At 43.4% G+C, this 14908-nt stretch overlaps 1 protein-coding gene across 7 annotated transcripts in view; it reads left to right on the forward strand.

Moving 5' to 3' along the window:
- MYLK (myosin light chain kinase) overlaps positions 1 to 12341 on the forward strand; it is a 258430-nt gene extending 246089 nt beyond the window's left edge. For 4 of the 7 annotated variants that reach the window (XM_045540116.1, XM_045540118.1, XM_045540119.1 and 1 more), the window contains 4 exons: positions 240 to 363; positions 6087 to 6216; positions 7692 to 7823; positions 10296 to 12341. In XM_045540116.1, coding sequence (XP_045396072.1) covers positions 240 to 363; positions 6087 to 6216; positions 7692 to 7823; positions 10296 to 10546 — 637 coding nt within the window. In that variant the 3' untranslated portion in view covers positions 10547 to 12341. Of the gene's footprint in view, positions 1 to 239; positions 364 to 5353; positions 5930 to 6086; positions 6217 to 7691; positions 7824 to 10295 lie in introns of those variants that run through there. The other 3 variants (XM_045540120.1, XM_045540123.1, XM_045540122.1) reach the window with 3 other exon arrangements.
- The last annotated feature ends 2567 nt before the right edge of the window (positions 12342 to 14908 follow it).

A 14908-nucleotide genomic window follows, 5' to 3' on the forward strand; every position in this document is an offset into this window, starting at 1 on the left:
TTGCTTTCCTGGTGGTTAGGCCTTCTCAACACTGAGCTGTGCTGGGCATAGTCAGTGTGACAGACCAAGAGAGGAAAAAGGTGGAGAGCATGGCAACCTGGTCACGGGGCATGGACTGGGAGCAGGGAGCCCTGGCCTCTGTCCCGTGTGACTGGGGACAGGTGAGCCCCCATTTCTGATCTGGCCAGTGGCCTCTGAGGTCTCCTGCTCAGAAACCCTCTGATCTCTGCCTCCATCAGAAACCGCCTGGACTGCACCCAGTGCCTCCAGCACCCCTGGCTAATGAAAGACACCAAGAACATGGAGGCCAAGAAGCTCTCCAAGGACCGGATGAAGAAGTACATGGCCAGGAGGAAATGGCAGGTAATGCAAGGGTCACTTTGGGCTAGGATGTTGTCCCTCCTGTTTTCTTTATTCAAGCCACTTTTATTCACAGCTTGCCCTGGCCTCACTCCAAGAAAGTGTATATTTGTTTCTAAAACAGTCTGGGACTAATTTAAACAGCTGATGAAGGTACACTGATCTGCTTAGTCCTGGGCACTGAGTCCCTTTCTCAGGGGATACTGTGTTCTTAACTACAGCTCTCTCTCGGGTCCTGCTCAGTGTTGTCCCAGAGGGATCGGTAGGGGAAGCTTCGCGCAGCCTGGCCCTTATTCAGCTCAGGCCACGGACGTTTCCTGTCTTCACAGCTAGGGATGAGCAACATCACCTTGAGGTCTCATTGGCAACCCGGGAGAATGGGATCTCCTTAAAGGCAGTGTGATGGGCTTAACACTTCCTTATGAAGACAGAGAGAAAGACACGGCCCCACCCTCTAGGGAGGTTGTATGTTCATAGCTATGTGTCCTTAGCAAGTGGCTTAATCTTGCTGTGGATTTGTTTTCTCGTTTGTAAAGAGGGGATAATAGTGATACCCACTTCACAGCACTGTTGTGATAATTATATGAGATAATCTTCATGTGGCCTTTAGTACAATGCCTGCCACACAGTGAGTGTTCAGAAACGATACCGGTCGCTAATAGGTATTGAGGCTGGCCATGTGTCGGGGACCATTCAAAGCACTTTCTGTGCACTAAGTCTTTTAATCCTAGGAGACAGGTACTATTATAATCCCCACTTTACAGACAGACCAAGGCAGAGAAGAGGTTAGGAAATTCACCTGGGATCACACAGCTAATAGATGGAAAAGCCAGGATTCAAACCTAGAGCTTGGTTCTAAAGTGCACAGCCTTAACAACGCAAAACCGCCTCTGATAACAGGATGGATAAAATCCTTGTCCAAAACCATAGAGTACTTATCACCATCATCATCTATTTTATTATTTTTATCATCACAATTAGTGTTAAACAATTCCTGGGCTACGGGAGAGGACATGGTTTCTGTACTCGGGATGTGTCGTGTAATGGGGAACCGAAGCAAGTGGGCGTGAAGGACATGACGCCCACCGAGAATTCTAAGCATCAGAGCAGCTCTCCGCTCCGTGAGTGTGGACCGGACAGTGAGGCAGGCTGCAGCCAGAGTTGGCCGTGGTTATGAGGAAACGCTCCCGGGGACAGGAGCGTGAAGTTAGAGATGGAACCTGAGCAAGGACACAGAGAAGGGGTGGGTGACAGCACAGGGGGAGGAAAGGTACAGGGGTGAGAACTGGACCCCACTCTTGGGTGGGCTGGACAGGAGCGGAGTTTTTTAGATGGAGACTCAGGGCACCTGGGGGCATTGAGCCCTTGCCTATGTGCAGAGAAAAAGGAAATCGCTGTTTCGGAGACAACTGGAACACTGGTCATTTGCCACATGGGGTGACTAAACCACAGTTTCCTCAAAAAGGTTCACACAAAGGTTGAGAGAGGGGGCAGAGGTGAATGAGGGACCACAGTGCGGGCTTTCGGGGACTGCCATCCCGAGCACACCGCAGCCTGGGCTCGTCTGTAGCGGAAGCTGGCGCTTGGTTAGGCGCCCTCGTGTGAAGGTTTAGGTGGGTCCCCCGGCCGCCCTCAAGTGCGGGGAGATGGGGGGACACCTGTGCTGCTTACCTTCTGGTGCTGTTAGGATCAGAGTAGCAACTGTTCTTTAAAAAACCAAAAACAAAAAGGGGTCCACAAAATCAAAGGTTGGCTTTGTTAATGAGCCTATGGCCAGCAGGCCTCACAGAAACGCTTCTGGAGAGACAGGGCAGCTGGTGTCGGGACGGGGCATCCTCTGAGGAGAGAGCTGTGTCACCTCGGAGCATTGCAGGAGGACCAGCGCCAGGACGCCTGTGCCCAGGGGATAAAAGAGATAAAGAAGTGGGGAGGAGGCAGATGGAATCCTTCAGCTGGGTCAGTCAGGAAACCATAATTTGTACTGATATTTTAATCACTTCATTTTTTTTTCTTGTTTACATTGTTATTAGCCATAAAGTCTTTTGGAAGGGGGAGAGAGGGAAAGGGTAGAATTCAGAAAAGGAACCTTAATGTCCTATTTTAATATAGGTAGCAGCATCTGGAAATGATTTTCCCACAAAATCAGCCGTCAGGTTTCACAAAATTGCACACAAAAGTAGTCCTCAAAATCCCATTCAACAAGTAACGTCCCTGAAGCATCACTTCCCTGGTTCAGCCGTGTCTGACCATCTTGTGTTCCATTTTTCCTTAGGAAAATGTTTTCTATGTTTTAACTCCAGTTCCGGGACCTTAGCTTCCCCAGCACAGGGCTTCCCTCTCACGGCGGCCACGGTTGTGTGTGGTGGGGCCGGGCGGGCGGTGGGAAGGAAGAGGGCCAGGGCAGGCTCAGGACGCTCAGCAGCTGCGCCAGAGGAGGTGCCTTCTTGTTCTGGCGTGGTTTTCATAAAAAGCCCTGGGAGGACGGAAGTGACATGGGAACAGATCCCTGCAAGCAAGGCAGGATAGGTATAGATGACTAATCATATTATTCACCTTGGAATGAAGTTATTCTGAAAGAAGATATATTTTAAACTTGTATGAAAAGAATTTTACAGAGACACGTTGGAGAGGCATAGCAACGGGGGTAGGTAAGTGGGCAGGAGAGCTGGGCTTCTGCGTGCAAACCAGAAGCAAAACTAGGAAGAGGAGGCCCAGGGGCAACTGTCTTTAGTTTTTGGGAACCACCAGTGGCATGGACCAAAGGGCAATGGGGGAGAAAGCGTTAGACTCAACACAGCACGAAGTACGCTTGGCCATCCCATTTGGATAGTATCCACTGCTCAGAGGAAATTGTCATCTTGGGGCTGTTGGCATATATGGGGCGGGGGCAGGGCACTTGATGGCTGGCTGGTGTGGGGTGACCAGCTTGCTTTGGTTTGCCAGGGACTGTTTTGGTATTAGCACTGAAAGACCCTAATCCTGGGGAGCTGTCCTAGCTCTGCAAGCTTGGGGAAGGTACAGTCTCCAATTAATGCTTACCAGGGACAAGGAACCCAGCCTTGGTAACTGCCCTCAAACAAGAAAAAGTCTTTCTCAAAACAAGGATGGAAATTAGAGAATTGAAACTTGGCTGTTTTGATGTTCCAAAAATTTCCAAAGGTCTTGGTCAGTAAAGCAGCAACCAATTTTCAGCTCAAAAGCATAAAACTGGAAGACTAGAACATACAGATATATTTCTTACAAAGAACTTTCTTACCAATTTTTTTTTCACAAATCAGTTTCCAAAGATTGAATTCCGATGTAGATTGTTTTTAGATTTTTTTTCCTATCATGCATTTTTTACATTTCTCCCTGTTTTAGAAATATATGCTGAGTATCTATATCTGCTAGAAAATTCCCCCCTACATGAGGCCTACTTATTTGTTCACGTTTGCTACTTCCTCTGAACTATTATGAGTCTTTTGTTTGCCTCATTCTGATAACTTCATATTAGTCATTTTGTTACAAATTAAAATCAAGAAAAGACATCATCTCTCTGCACCACACAAGTGGAGACAGTCCTAATCAGTACCATGCAGGTGTTTGGAATTAGGGAGCCCATGGCTTATGAGGAGTGTTCCCTGCTACACGTTCATGTGTCTGAATCACAGTCTTTCTCTAGCAGACTAGCGCAGCAAGGAGATCAGAATCTTCTGGCCCAAGGACACTGAAGGGAACTGACTTGCACAAGGTCACCCAGCAATCAGTGGTTAGAGAGCTAACCTGCCCCCTATTGGGAATGAACCCTCTGAGTTTAGAGACTCCTAACCACCCCAGGGCAAACCCATTTGTGTTGGATAAAGGGAATGGAGTGTGAGAAGGGTGGAGTCTGAAGTTGGGCTGATTAGGAACTAGGCTGGTCTGACGTTGACTCCCGTAGGGAGGGCTGCCATAGCCGACACCACCTCTTACCCCTTCCTGAGAGCAGGGTAACCTCCCGTGGGAAGAGCTGGGTCTCTCCACACTCCAGTGAGCACAACAAACAGACAAACCTTGGCATCAGTAACAGTCTCTCCCAGAAGAGCATGAAAGGTTGCCGAGTGATATCAGTCTGCAGGGGCATTCTCTGCAGGGGCACGGTGTTTCTGCACACAGTGCAGTTGGTCGGTTGCCTTCTCTCACCGTCTTCCTCATCACCTCCACCTGGGACTGCCTGGATTCTGTCTAGTGACCCAGCCTCACCGTGGCAGCAGAAAACCAGAAGCATTGCCACACCACACAGTGCTGTGCAAGAACGGATGGCCAGAGAACAGAGCAAGGTGGAATATCTGTCCAAAGTGTGTGAGAACAGTCTGCAGGAAGAAGGGGCAGGGGCCTAAAGTGATCATCGTTGCAGCAGTAGGTCTCCACTTAAGCCATACACACGTGTGCACACACATACACAATTTTTTATATGATTCCTTAGCATACTGAAGTTTACTTTCAAAATAATCTTTATACTGAAGCATACTATTGATAGCTTTCAGCTAGTCCGAAATTGTGAGGCTTTACTGAAATACTTGAGCATGTGAAGGGAATTCAGAGAAAATGGTTTTGCTGGCATAGTTTGAGGTCCGATGAGTGAATGCAAACCATGTGCCTATGAAGAGGCTGCTTCCTTCCTCCCTCAGAAGGGGACAAGTAACCAGTCCGTGGTGACATCTGCTCTCTGGATGCACAGCATTTGAATGTCTGAAAAAGATGCTTTGGGTGCAGGGGTGGAAGGACTTGGTTGTGCCTTAGCTTTCTTACCTTAGTCATTCCCACTGACCTTAGAAAAAGGGTGAGAAACTTTATTGAAAGATAAGAAACAGAGATACATACAATCTCTGTACATTGTTCGGGATTTCATGACTTAAAGCCTACACTTGGTAGAATTTTCACAATGCAAAGCAATCACATCTCAAGTTCTTTTCCTTTTCAGGAGAAATTCTGTCCTGTCCCAAGTTTAGTGTCAGAAAAGCAAAATGCCATTGCTTTTTATTTCTTTGGGTGCTTCTTTTTTGTGCCTGAGCTTGCACCATAGAAGAACACCCCTCCAGAATTTTGCTGCACAGTCATAGACTTGTGCTGGGGCCAGCCAGAGTGTTTCCCAAAATCTCTTAAGTATCCAAATCATAAACAGAACTAAATAGGACTTTGGAGATCATCTTGTTCAAGCCCCTCTTTATATAGAGAAGGAAATTGAAGCCCAGAGAGGTTAAGTGACTAGCCCAAGGTCAACAGAAAGCTAGAAAGCTTTTTTTTTTTTTTTTGCATCAGGACCTGTGTGATCTGTACTAACGATTCTCTTGACCAATTAAAATCCTGTCGCTGGCATTGTTTTACGAGAAACAGCCCCACTAGGCCCAGTCAGCAATAAGTCTCCGAGCTGTCTCAGCCTGCAGTTGCTTTATATAAACTATCCCTTTTATGGGAGTTAAAGCACAGTATGAAAGGGTTTTTGTCTCATGTTGACCTTGTTTAGTCACATTAACGCACACATCAGTTCCAGGCCCCATTCCATTCTCCGAACATCTTCTGACACGCTGATAGTGCTGAGCAGAGCAAGGTTGGGCTCACTCCTCTGGCAGGACCTCGGCGCTCGGAGGCCCTCGCTCCGGGAACAGCCGCTCCTCCTGGGCTGGGCTCTTCCCCTCAGAGCCCCCAGCACTGCGGGCTAGAACTGGGGACGCCGCTGGAGTCCAACCCCAGTGTCTATTTTCCAGAAAACGGGCAATGCTGTGAGAGCCATTGGAAGACTGTCCTCTATGGCAATGATCTCAGGGCTCAGCGGCAGGAAGTCCTCAACAGGGTCCCCAACCAGCCCGCTCAATGCAGAAAAACTAGAATCGGAAGGTAAGGAGGGTTTTCCCAACAGTCAGTGAGAAAAAAAGGGTTAGAGGACAGAGGGGCATTAGAGGTTATGGTTTTGTTTTGTTTTTTTAATACACCCTACAAGGATAAATTTGGAAATACTTTTGGGTTGTCCTGAGAACAATTACTAAGTCTAGTAATTATTCTTTATGCATTTAACCTTAGGCTCACCTATTTTCATAGGGAAAATTGGTATTTATCTAACAGAACTAGGTGACCTCAGCTATTCTTTCTTTTTTTTTTTTAATCTTTGTTTCCAGTGACTTATTTATTTTATCTTGACCTCAGCTATTCTTTTCCCTATAGTTTTTATAAGAATTAACCAAGACTTTATTAGATGCTTCCTTTTTTCTTATTACAAAGGTGGTACTTGTATACTGATAGGCAAAAATAAAAATCATATACAGTTGTGTAACATTTTTTTAATATCCTATTTTCTACTGAATTTGTGGTTTCGTTTTAAACAAAAATTAACTCATATAGTCCATATTCTTTTGGCATCGTTCATGCTGCTGAATCATGCCATTTGAGTTGGGCAGACCGTGACTGGCAGGGCCCCTCCCATAGACCCAGGGTTAGTTACTCCCCCACCATCTTTGAGACGCTGCCCCGTCCACTGCTCAGTGAAGGCCTCGGCCTCTTCCTGCTTCAGGTGCATGCAGGGCCTGGCCCTTTCCTTCTTAAGGTGCCTCATTTGGCCGGAGACCCCCCCTCCATCCTTCACTGCCTGGTGCTTTTTGTACCAACAGGTGAGAAGCTGAGTCTAGATCCCTTTGGTGCACAAAGACAGGGTCATTGGCGAGGCCAGCAGCTGGCAGCTCTGGAGCTTTCTTGCAGCTAGGGACAGAGTCTGCAGCACATGAGCCTGGTCCCTCCTGCCACTCCCCACATGACCCAGAAATAGCCTGAAGGGGAGAGAGAAGACATAGGAGTCCCTCCAAGTTACGGCTTTTCCCTGGACCAGTCCCACATCCTGGTCCGCAGTCACACAACGGAAAGGCAGCGTGAGTGTGGAGAACTCAACTACGGAAAGTGGAAGATGCTGTAGGACCTGGCTCCTCCCTTCTAAGGAGCAGGTGAAGGACCTGCTGTAGGAGGAGGGCAAAGGGGGACCGAGACCAGGAAGGCTGGTGAGGCTCTGTCCTTCTCAGATATCCTTAACTAAATCCCGAAACAGCATGAAATGCAGCCAGAAATCCTTTTTAAAGATGACTTCCCTTTTCAATGTGTCAGCGTCAGGGCGGACGGGAGGCTATTTCCTCAGTTTGGGCGCAGTTCTGTCTTCTGCCAAAAACCATTTGGCAGCGGGCCAACCTGTCCCCAGGAGAAAGGAGTTGTAGTATTTGCTAAATTATAGCAACTTTTTTTTTTTAAGAAAAGTTAGCTCTTTTAAACTAGAGAGGAGAGGAGAGAACAAGAAATGAAGAAATGACCTGGTCTTCTTCCCTGTCTTCTAGAAGATGTGTCCCAAGCTTTCCTTGAGGCTGTTGCTGAGGAAAAGCCCCATGTGAAACCCTATTTCTCTAAGACCATTCGTGATTTAGAAGTTGTGGAGGGAAGTGCTGCTAGATTTGACTGCAAGATTGAAGGTAAGTCGTAGCTGTGCTTCTGTTCACCACGCACGGGTTGTGGCTGGATGGCAGGGCCCTGTCCATTCTGTGCGGCCTGGAGCAGCTAGAAACAGCCAGGCCTGAGGGGAACTGCGTGAGGGGTGCTGATCTTAAGGGGCCACTCCCTCCACTCCCACATCCTGGACTCACCCAGGGCACATTTGATATTTCACCTACTTACACCAGCCACTGGGTCTAAGTGTAAAAATGGTTTATCCATAGACTATGGAACACACTTAATGATGAAATGAGCTTTGCAAGCCACTGAGAAGCGCATGAAGTGCTGCCCACAAAAGGCTCTGAAAGAAAGGCTGGCACAAAGGGCACAGCCTGTGGAGTCGGCCCTGCCACTCGCCCGCAGGCTGTGTGACCTGGGGCGGCGAGTGATCTCATGCTCCAGAGTTGAAGTGCCTGCCTGCAAGATGATGTCTGACCCACGAGCTGCTCGGCAGACTCTGTGAGGCGACATATGTGAAAAGGGGAAAGCTTAAGTTTTTTAAAGATGTCATGAGGTACAGAGAAAAGTTATGGGACTGGCAAGTGCAGAGAGAGAGCATACAGTGTGACTTCAGACTGAAGCCAGGTGGGATCCAGGCACCTGGGACAAAGCACTCAGCGCCATCATTCCCATGCTGCTTCTCCGCTTGCCAGGAGCAGTGCCGGCACAAGACTGTGAGTGGTCGGAGCTCAGGGCACCTTAAAGGGATCTTGCCATGGAATCTGAGAAATGAGGAAAGCTGATGACACAAGGCATTTCAGTTCCCACTGATTGCAATATTCTAGAAAGATAAAGGGCAAGATAGGAAAGGCCACTTTGCTTCACAAGTCTGTGACTTTCACATGCCAGCTAGGGTAGAGGGTCACTTCCCATTTTGGTCTGACGAAATAAAGCACAGGAAGTTTGTTAAGCAACTTTTCCAAGGCCACATAGCACAGTCCAGCAGTCAGAACAAACTGTGTGTCCCACTTTGTGGGACTTTCCAGCCATGTGACTCTCTACAATGTGTTTTGAGTGAAATAACCCAAAGTTAGGAATGAAAAAGCAATTTTTCTCCTGCACCTTTATATTATCAAAGTGCCTTATAAATACTTTGCCTACCATAATCTTTTTCTTTTTTTCATTCAATTAAAAGAAAAAGTAAAGGTACTGCCTTTGATGATGTGAAGGTTCTCAGACTGGGAATTCTTCCGAAAGCCCTGGGCCACTCTTGTAACCTCACCATCACCATTGGGTCTTCTGAAGTTCTCTCCTTTTTGTCTTTTTAAATTTTTTTAATAACACAGTGCTTATCATCTTTGTACTTAATTTTTTCTTTGGGATTATATCCTTATTATTTGTGTAACTTTTCCCTGGAGCTCTGATGAGAAATTAAAGTATATGGATGCTGTTTTGATAAAAACAAAGTTCTACTTAAAAACAATGTTAGAATTAATTTCTTACGCATCATTTTTATTCTGGCTGGGGCTATAATCTTTTATGGTATAAAAATACTTCTCCAAAATTTAAGAGCAAGTCAGTTGGAATATATTGTATAGCTCTAAAAGTATGTGTGTATATATGTGTACAATATTGGTGACATGTGTCTATATATATATATACACACACACACATACACTTTTAAAATACATATGTATTTATATGTGTTTTATATTTTTTAATGCTGAACTTTGCAGAAACATAACTGATGCATAAAGTGAGGCTAATCAATGCAGTCCATTTCCAGTTATCTATAAGCAGATTACCTGCTTTGATCAGACTAAGACATTGCTTTCTTTTCTTAGTAATATTATCAGCTCCTCTAACTTATGTTTTATATAGCTATTATCAGCTTTATTGAGCTATAATTTATATACCATAAAATTCACCCACTTTAATTGTACAGTTCAATTATTTTAGTAAATTTATAGTCATGCATCCACGACCACAGTCCAATTTTAGACCATTTCCATCACCCCAAAAAGATCCCCTGTTCACATTTGTTTTGACTCTTATTTTTAATTTAAATTTATTTAAGTTAAAATTTTATTTATTTATTTATTTATTTATTTATTTATTTATTTATTTATTTTGGAGACGGGTCTCACTCCGTCACCCAGGCTACAGTGCAGTGGCATGATTGATCGTAGCTCACTGCAGCCTCAAACTCCTGGGCTTCAACAATCCTCCTGTCTCAGTCTCCCGAGTAGCTGGGACTACAGGCTGGTACAAGTCGAACATGGGTGGAAAATGGGACAACTTTAAAATATTCTATTTGGGGTTTGAGATATTAGTGCTTACAATACATGCCCACACTCTAATGTACATATCAAAACAGATGCTGAAAGCCAACATCATAATTTTTTTCCTTGACCCCCTTAATCAATTGAGGTAGTTTAGGAGTTGCTTGCATAAGTTGATAAGAAATTTTGAGTAACAACTTCTGTGACTTGTGTTCTCTCCCTGTGATGCAGGATACCCAGACCCTGAGGTCGTCTGGTTCAAAGATGACCAGTCAATCAGGGAGTCCCGCCACTTCCAGATAGACTACGATGAGGATGGGAACTGCTCTTTAATTATTAGCGATGTTTGCGGGGATGATGATGCCAAGTACACCTGCAAGGCTGTCAACAGTCTTGGAGAAGCCACCTGTACAGCAGAGCTCATTGTGGAAACCATGGAGGAAGGAGAAGGGGAAGGGGAAGAGGAAGAAGAGGAAGAGTGAACAAAGCCAAAGAGAAGCATTATAAGTCATATTAAAAGGACTATTTCTCTAAACTCAAAAAACTCAAGGTAGTAAAAGCACCCAGTGTGATAGATTACCTAGTTAGGTCATTTGGGGGTTGATTCTGCAGCAACAGCAGTTCTTGATGGGCATTAATTTGAATTAGCTGGCACCTTAAGATACTTAGTGCAGCTAGATTTCATTTAAGGGAAATCACCAGTAACTTGCCTGACCAATTGATTTTAGAGAGAAAGTAAACAAAAGAAAAATTTATCTGGGCAAAGTCATATATTCCCCAACTGAATGCACTAATGAAAAATAAGGCCAAAACAAGGGCTCTGGCCCTGCTGCCACAGCTCAGCCCAGAGAGTCCCTAGCGATGGAAAGCCTCTCTCTCCCAGCTCCTGACTCCAGAAAACCGGGTCTTCTCCAGTATTGCTGTACTTCATTCTGAAAGCAGTTGAGCCATTCTAATTTATGAGGCACACGTTATTCCAAAGTACGCTGCAGACGTTCAAACTTTCCATTTGTCTCCCCATTCCATCAGCCAGTTTTTCTGGATCTGAACTTGTTATGACCTTAAGCACTAAGAACATTCTACTTCTTACATTCTGAAGACAGGTCCCCTGCTCATGAAGGACTTTGGCTTCCTTAGGAAAATAAAGTCTTCATTCTTCTAAAATCAGTGGGATATCTAAACTTGTCCCCTTTGCAAATGTCTAGCAGCTTCAGATATTTGGTTAAGAACCCATGGAAACAAAATCCTTGCTAATGTTGCTTTTCTTCTTAAACCAGGTTTCGTATTTGTGTTCTTATAGAACATCAGCTCTGCATGTGTGGTAAAGATCTTTGTGTTTGAATGTAGGAAAAACCAGTTTGCTGAAAAGTTAGTCTTAATTATTTACTGGCCACTATAAAATGGATTTCAACTGAAAAGCTGTAGAATGCCACATACTTTGGAATTTCCTTCGAGATAGTCTGAGTTTAATATATCTTCATTCTCAACACTCTCCAAAGAACTTGACCTACCTTATGGGTTCCACGATATTTTTCTTCTTGAATGTGCATCAATCGAGCCTTGCCCCCAACCTTGAGATATATTCTTAGACCTGATAAATGCACTCAGACTTGCATCTTTAGGGATTTTTAACTTTCTTTCACTACATTGGCACTTAAATTTTTTCTTTATAAAACTTTTTGAAGCTCATAAACAAAGATCATAATTGATATACCTAATACATTTCCTGTGTGTGTGTGTGTAACATTCCAAATACTTTTTTTCTTTTCCACTGTTTGTAAAGTGAAGCAATTTAATATTTCAAGGGACTTTTTAATAGTTCCTTAAGAACCAATTTTAAATTACTTCAGTGCAATTCTACACAGTATCAACATTAGAATTTTTATCTTAGTCTCATGTTATCTTTGATTCTGTTTTTATCTGCTTTTTGCTGCTAGTTTCAAATTGCCAGTATTTTCCTTTTTGCTTTTTAAACAGTTACAATATTTTTCATAATAGCCACAGTATTGCCACAGTTTGTTATAATAAAGGGTTTTTATTTGATTTAGAGTAGTCAAAGCTTTTTTCCCAACACTTTTGTGTTTAGACTATAATCCTTGTGTGTATGTTGTGTGTGTGTGTGGTATATATGTGTGTTTACAGGCTAATGCCTTCTTGAAATTGTGTTAATGTTCTCTCAGTTTATTATACCATCAGAATGGTAAATGAGAACACTACAACTGTAGTTAGCTCACAATTTTTAAATAAAGGATACCACAGTGCATGCTGTTTGTTCAATCTTTGCAGACTTCTCTTTGTTTCTATGCCACCAGTTGTAGAGTACACAGATACATCTTGGAAACACATGAAAAACAAACACTGTGTTCCATAAATGTGAAGAATTGGCTTACATGGTTGTGTTTTACTATGAAACAGAATGATTTAGGTGGTTCTTATTTATATACGTAGCCTAATTTACACATTTAGTTCAAAAATTGTCTCAAGCATCAGTTTGGTACCATAATATTATATGATAGAAGGATGTCTTCTATAGTATCAGGTCCTCATAATGCTAAAATCTACATGACATTTTTGAGACTATTTTTATTCCTTGCTAGTAAAAAATGTAGGATATATATTCTGCACCAGAAAAAATAACAAATATGCTTCCATTCATTTTCATCACAAACATATAAAAAACAATCCATTGATTATTCTTTACATTACAGATCTTATTAAGAGATATTATGTGTAACTAACAAGACATGCTGACTGCTGTCAGCTCTATGTTTATATAAAGACTGTCTTTTTATCAAAATGTTTGAAATTTGCTTTTTGCTTCACATCTTACCTGCTTTTGATAAATCTGTGCTAATGAGCTTCAAGGAGGTAATGGATAATTGAATTCTGAAGAAACTCAGTTCTCCACTTTTTAAGAAAGCACACTCAGTACTGCTTTCTTTATCCCTTGGAACCCCTTCACTGTATTTCGAATGGGGGAGCTAATGTTTGCAGCAGTCATTATTGAGACTCTCTGCCCCCTGGCATACAGTTCGGGTTTCTCTCCTGGCTTCCTGGTTAGGTGGGACTGTGTGGCCAGTCCTGGTCAGCGAGCTGTGAGCAGAAGTGATGTGTGCCCCTTCTGGACCAGAGTGTTTAAGTGCTGACACAAGCTCCCAGTATTGACTGTCAGCATGTGAGAGGGTGGCTGCTCTAGCTATCTGGGTCCTCAGCCAACTCAAAATGAGCACATAACACAAGCAAGAAATAAACCTTTCTCATAAGCCACCAAGATTTTAGGGTTCTTTGTGGTTGCAACATAACCTAGACTATCCTGATACAGGGTCATCACCACATTCTAGATCTGTGCTGACTCATATGGCAGCCACTAGTCACAGGTGGCTATTTAAATTTAAATTAATTAAAATTTTAAAACCTTTGTCAGTGTGAGTCACTTTCAAATGCTCAGTAGTCACGTGACTAGTAGCTACTATATTGGACAGCACAGAGTAGAACTGTCTGTAAAGTTCTATTAGCACTGCTCTAGATGGACTAGGAGGAAAAGAGAAATTCTAAATTTTACCTCAACTATGCACATCACTTTTCAAATTATTGTGAAATTAAAACTTAAAAGCTTGTGTGAAAGTCTAGAGAATATGATCTACACTATAGTTGCATCAATTGTACTGGATCATATAGACTCAATACTCAGGTATTCTTCATTATTTATATTCACATGTATTTTTTTATTTTTTAAGACATTTTAAAAGTATCAGTTCTGTGTTTCTCACCACAAAATCTAAATAGTCCTGCAAGTCGAAAGCAACTATCAGATTCCTTCTGATATGAGACAACCAACAAGGCCAAAATCTCCAATGTCTTCCCTTTTTTTTTTAATTTTTTTTATTTTGCAATTCTTCCCCTCTTGGCCTGGTCTCTTCTCACAAAATCTTCAATATCTTTTGAACTTGGAGACACTTAAGACAGGGGAACGCCCAATGGGGACACGTACAGTGGATGCAGAGGAGACAGGGTTGCTGAGGCAGGATTTTGTCAACACAAACCAAAAGGAAGGAGGAGCCACCCTGACAGCTACAGTCATTTTAACCTCAACTGGCTTTGATCATAACTCCCTTCCCACTGGAATTTAAAGTGCCCGGCCTCACGCCTGTAATCCCCGCACTTTGGGAGGCCTAGAAAGGAGGATCATTTGAGCCCAGGAGTTCGAGACCAGCCTGGGCAACACAGCAAGACCCTGGCTCTACAAAAAATAAAAAAAAAAAGTAGCTGGATGTTGTGGCATGTAAGTCTCAGCTACTTGGGAGCATGAGGCAGGAGGATCATTTGAGCCCGAGAGTTCGAAGCTGTGACCTGTGATCGTGCCACTGCACTCCAGCCTGGGTGACCCGGCAAGATCCTGTCAATAAATAAATAAATAATAAATAAATAAACAAACAACCCCCCCCCTCCAAGAGGTCTATCATGCTTGAGAACAACGTTAAATTTTTAACTGCTGGTTGTTTTCATTCCCCCTATAAAATAAATTACTATCTTTTATCTCTACCTTTTACTATAGCTATGTAATTTGTGCCTCAGTTTCCTGTCTATAAAATTAGAGTAATTTGTGCCTCAGTTTCCTGTCTATAAAATTAGAGTAACAATAGTTCCTCATTCGTTGGTTAATATAAAGATTAAATGAGCTCATGCACAGCACCTGACTCTTGTTAAGCCCCTACTCTGGCACTCAGAGATGCTAAGATGTCAGAAATAGTCTCTACCCTCGAGGAACTGATTAAACTTCTACAGAAAAAAAAAATATGTGGAAAAGTTATATACAATCAGCTCTCTGTATCTATGAGTTCTGA

Source organism: Lemur catta, chromosome 1 (genome assembly GCF_020740605.2).
Source record: "Lemur catta isolate mLemCat1 chromosome 1, mLemCat1.pri, whole genome shotgun sequence".
In the NCBI taxonomy this organism is placed as follows: Eukaryota; Metazoa; Chordata; class Mammalia; order Primates; family Lemuridae; genus Lemur; species Lemur catta.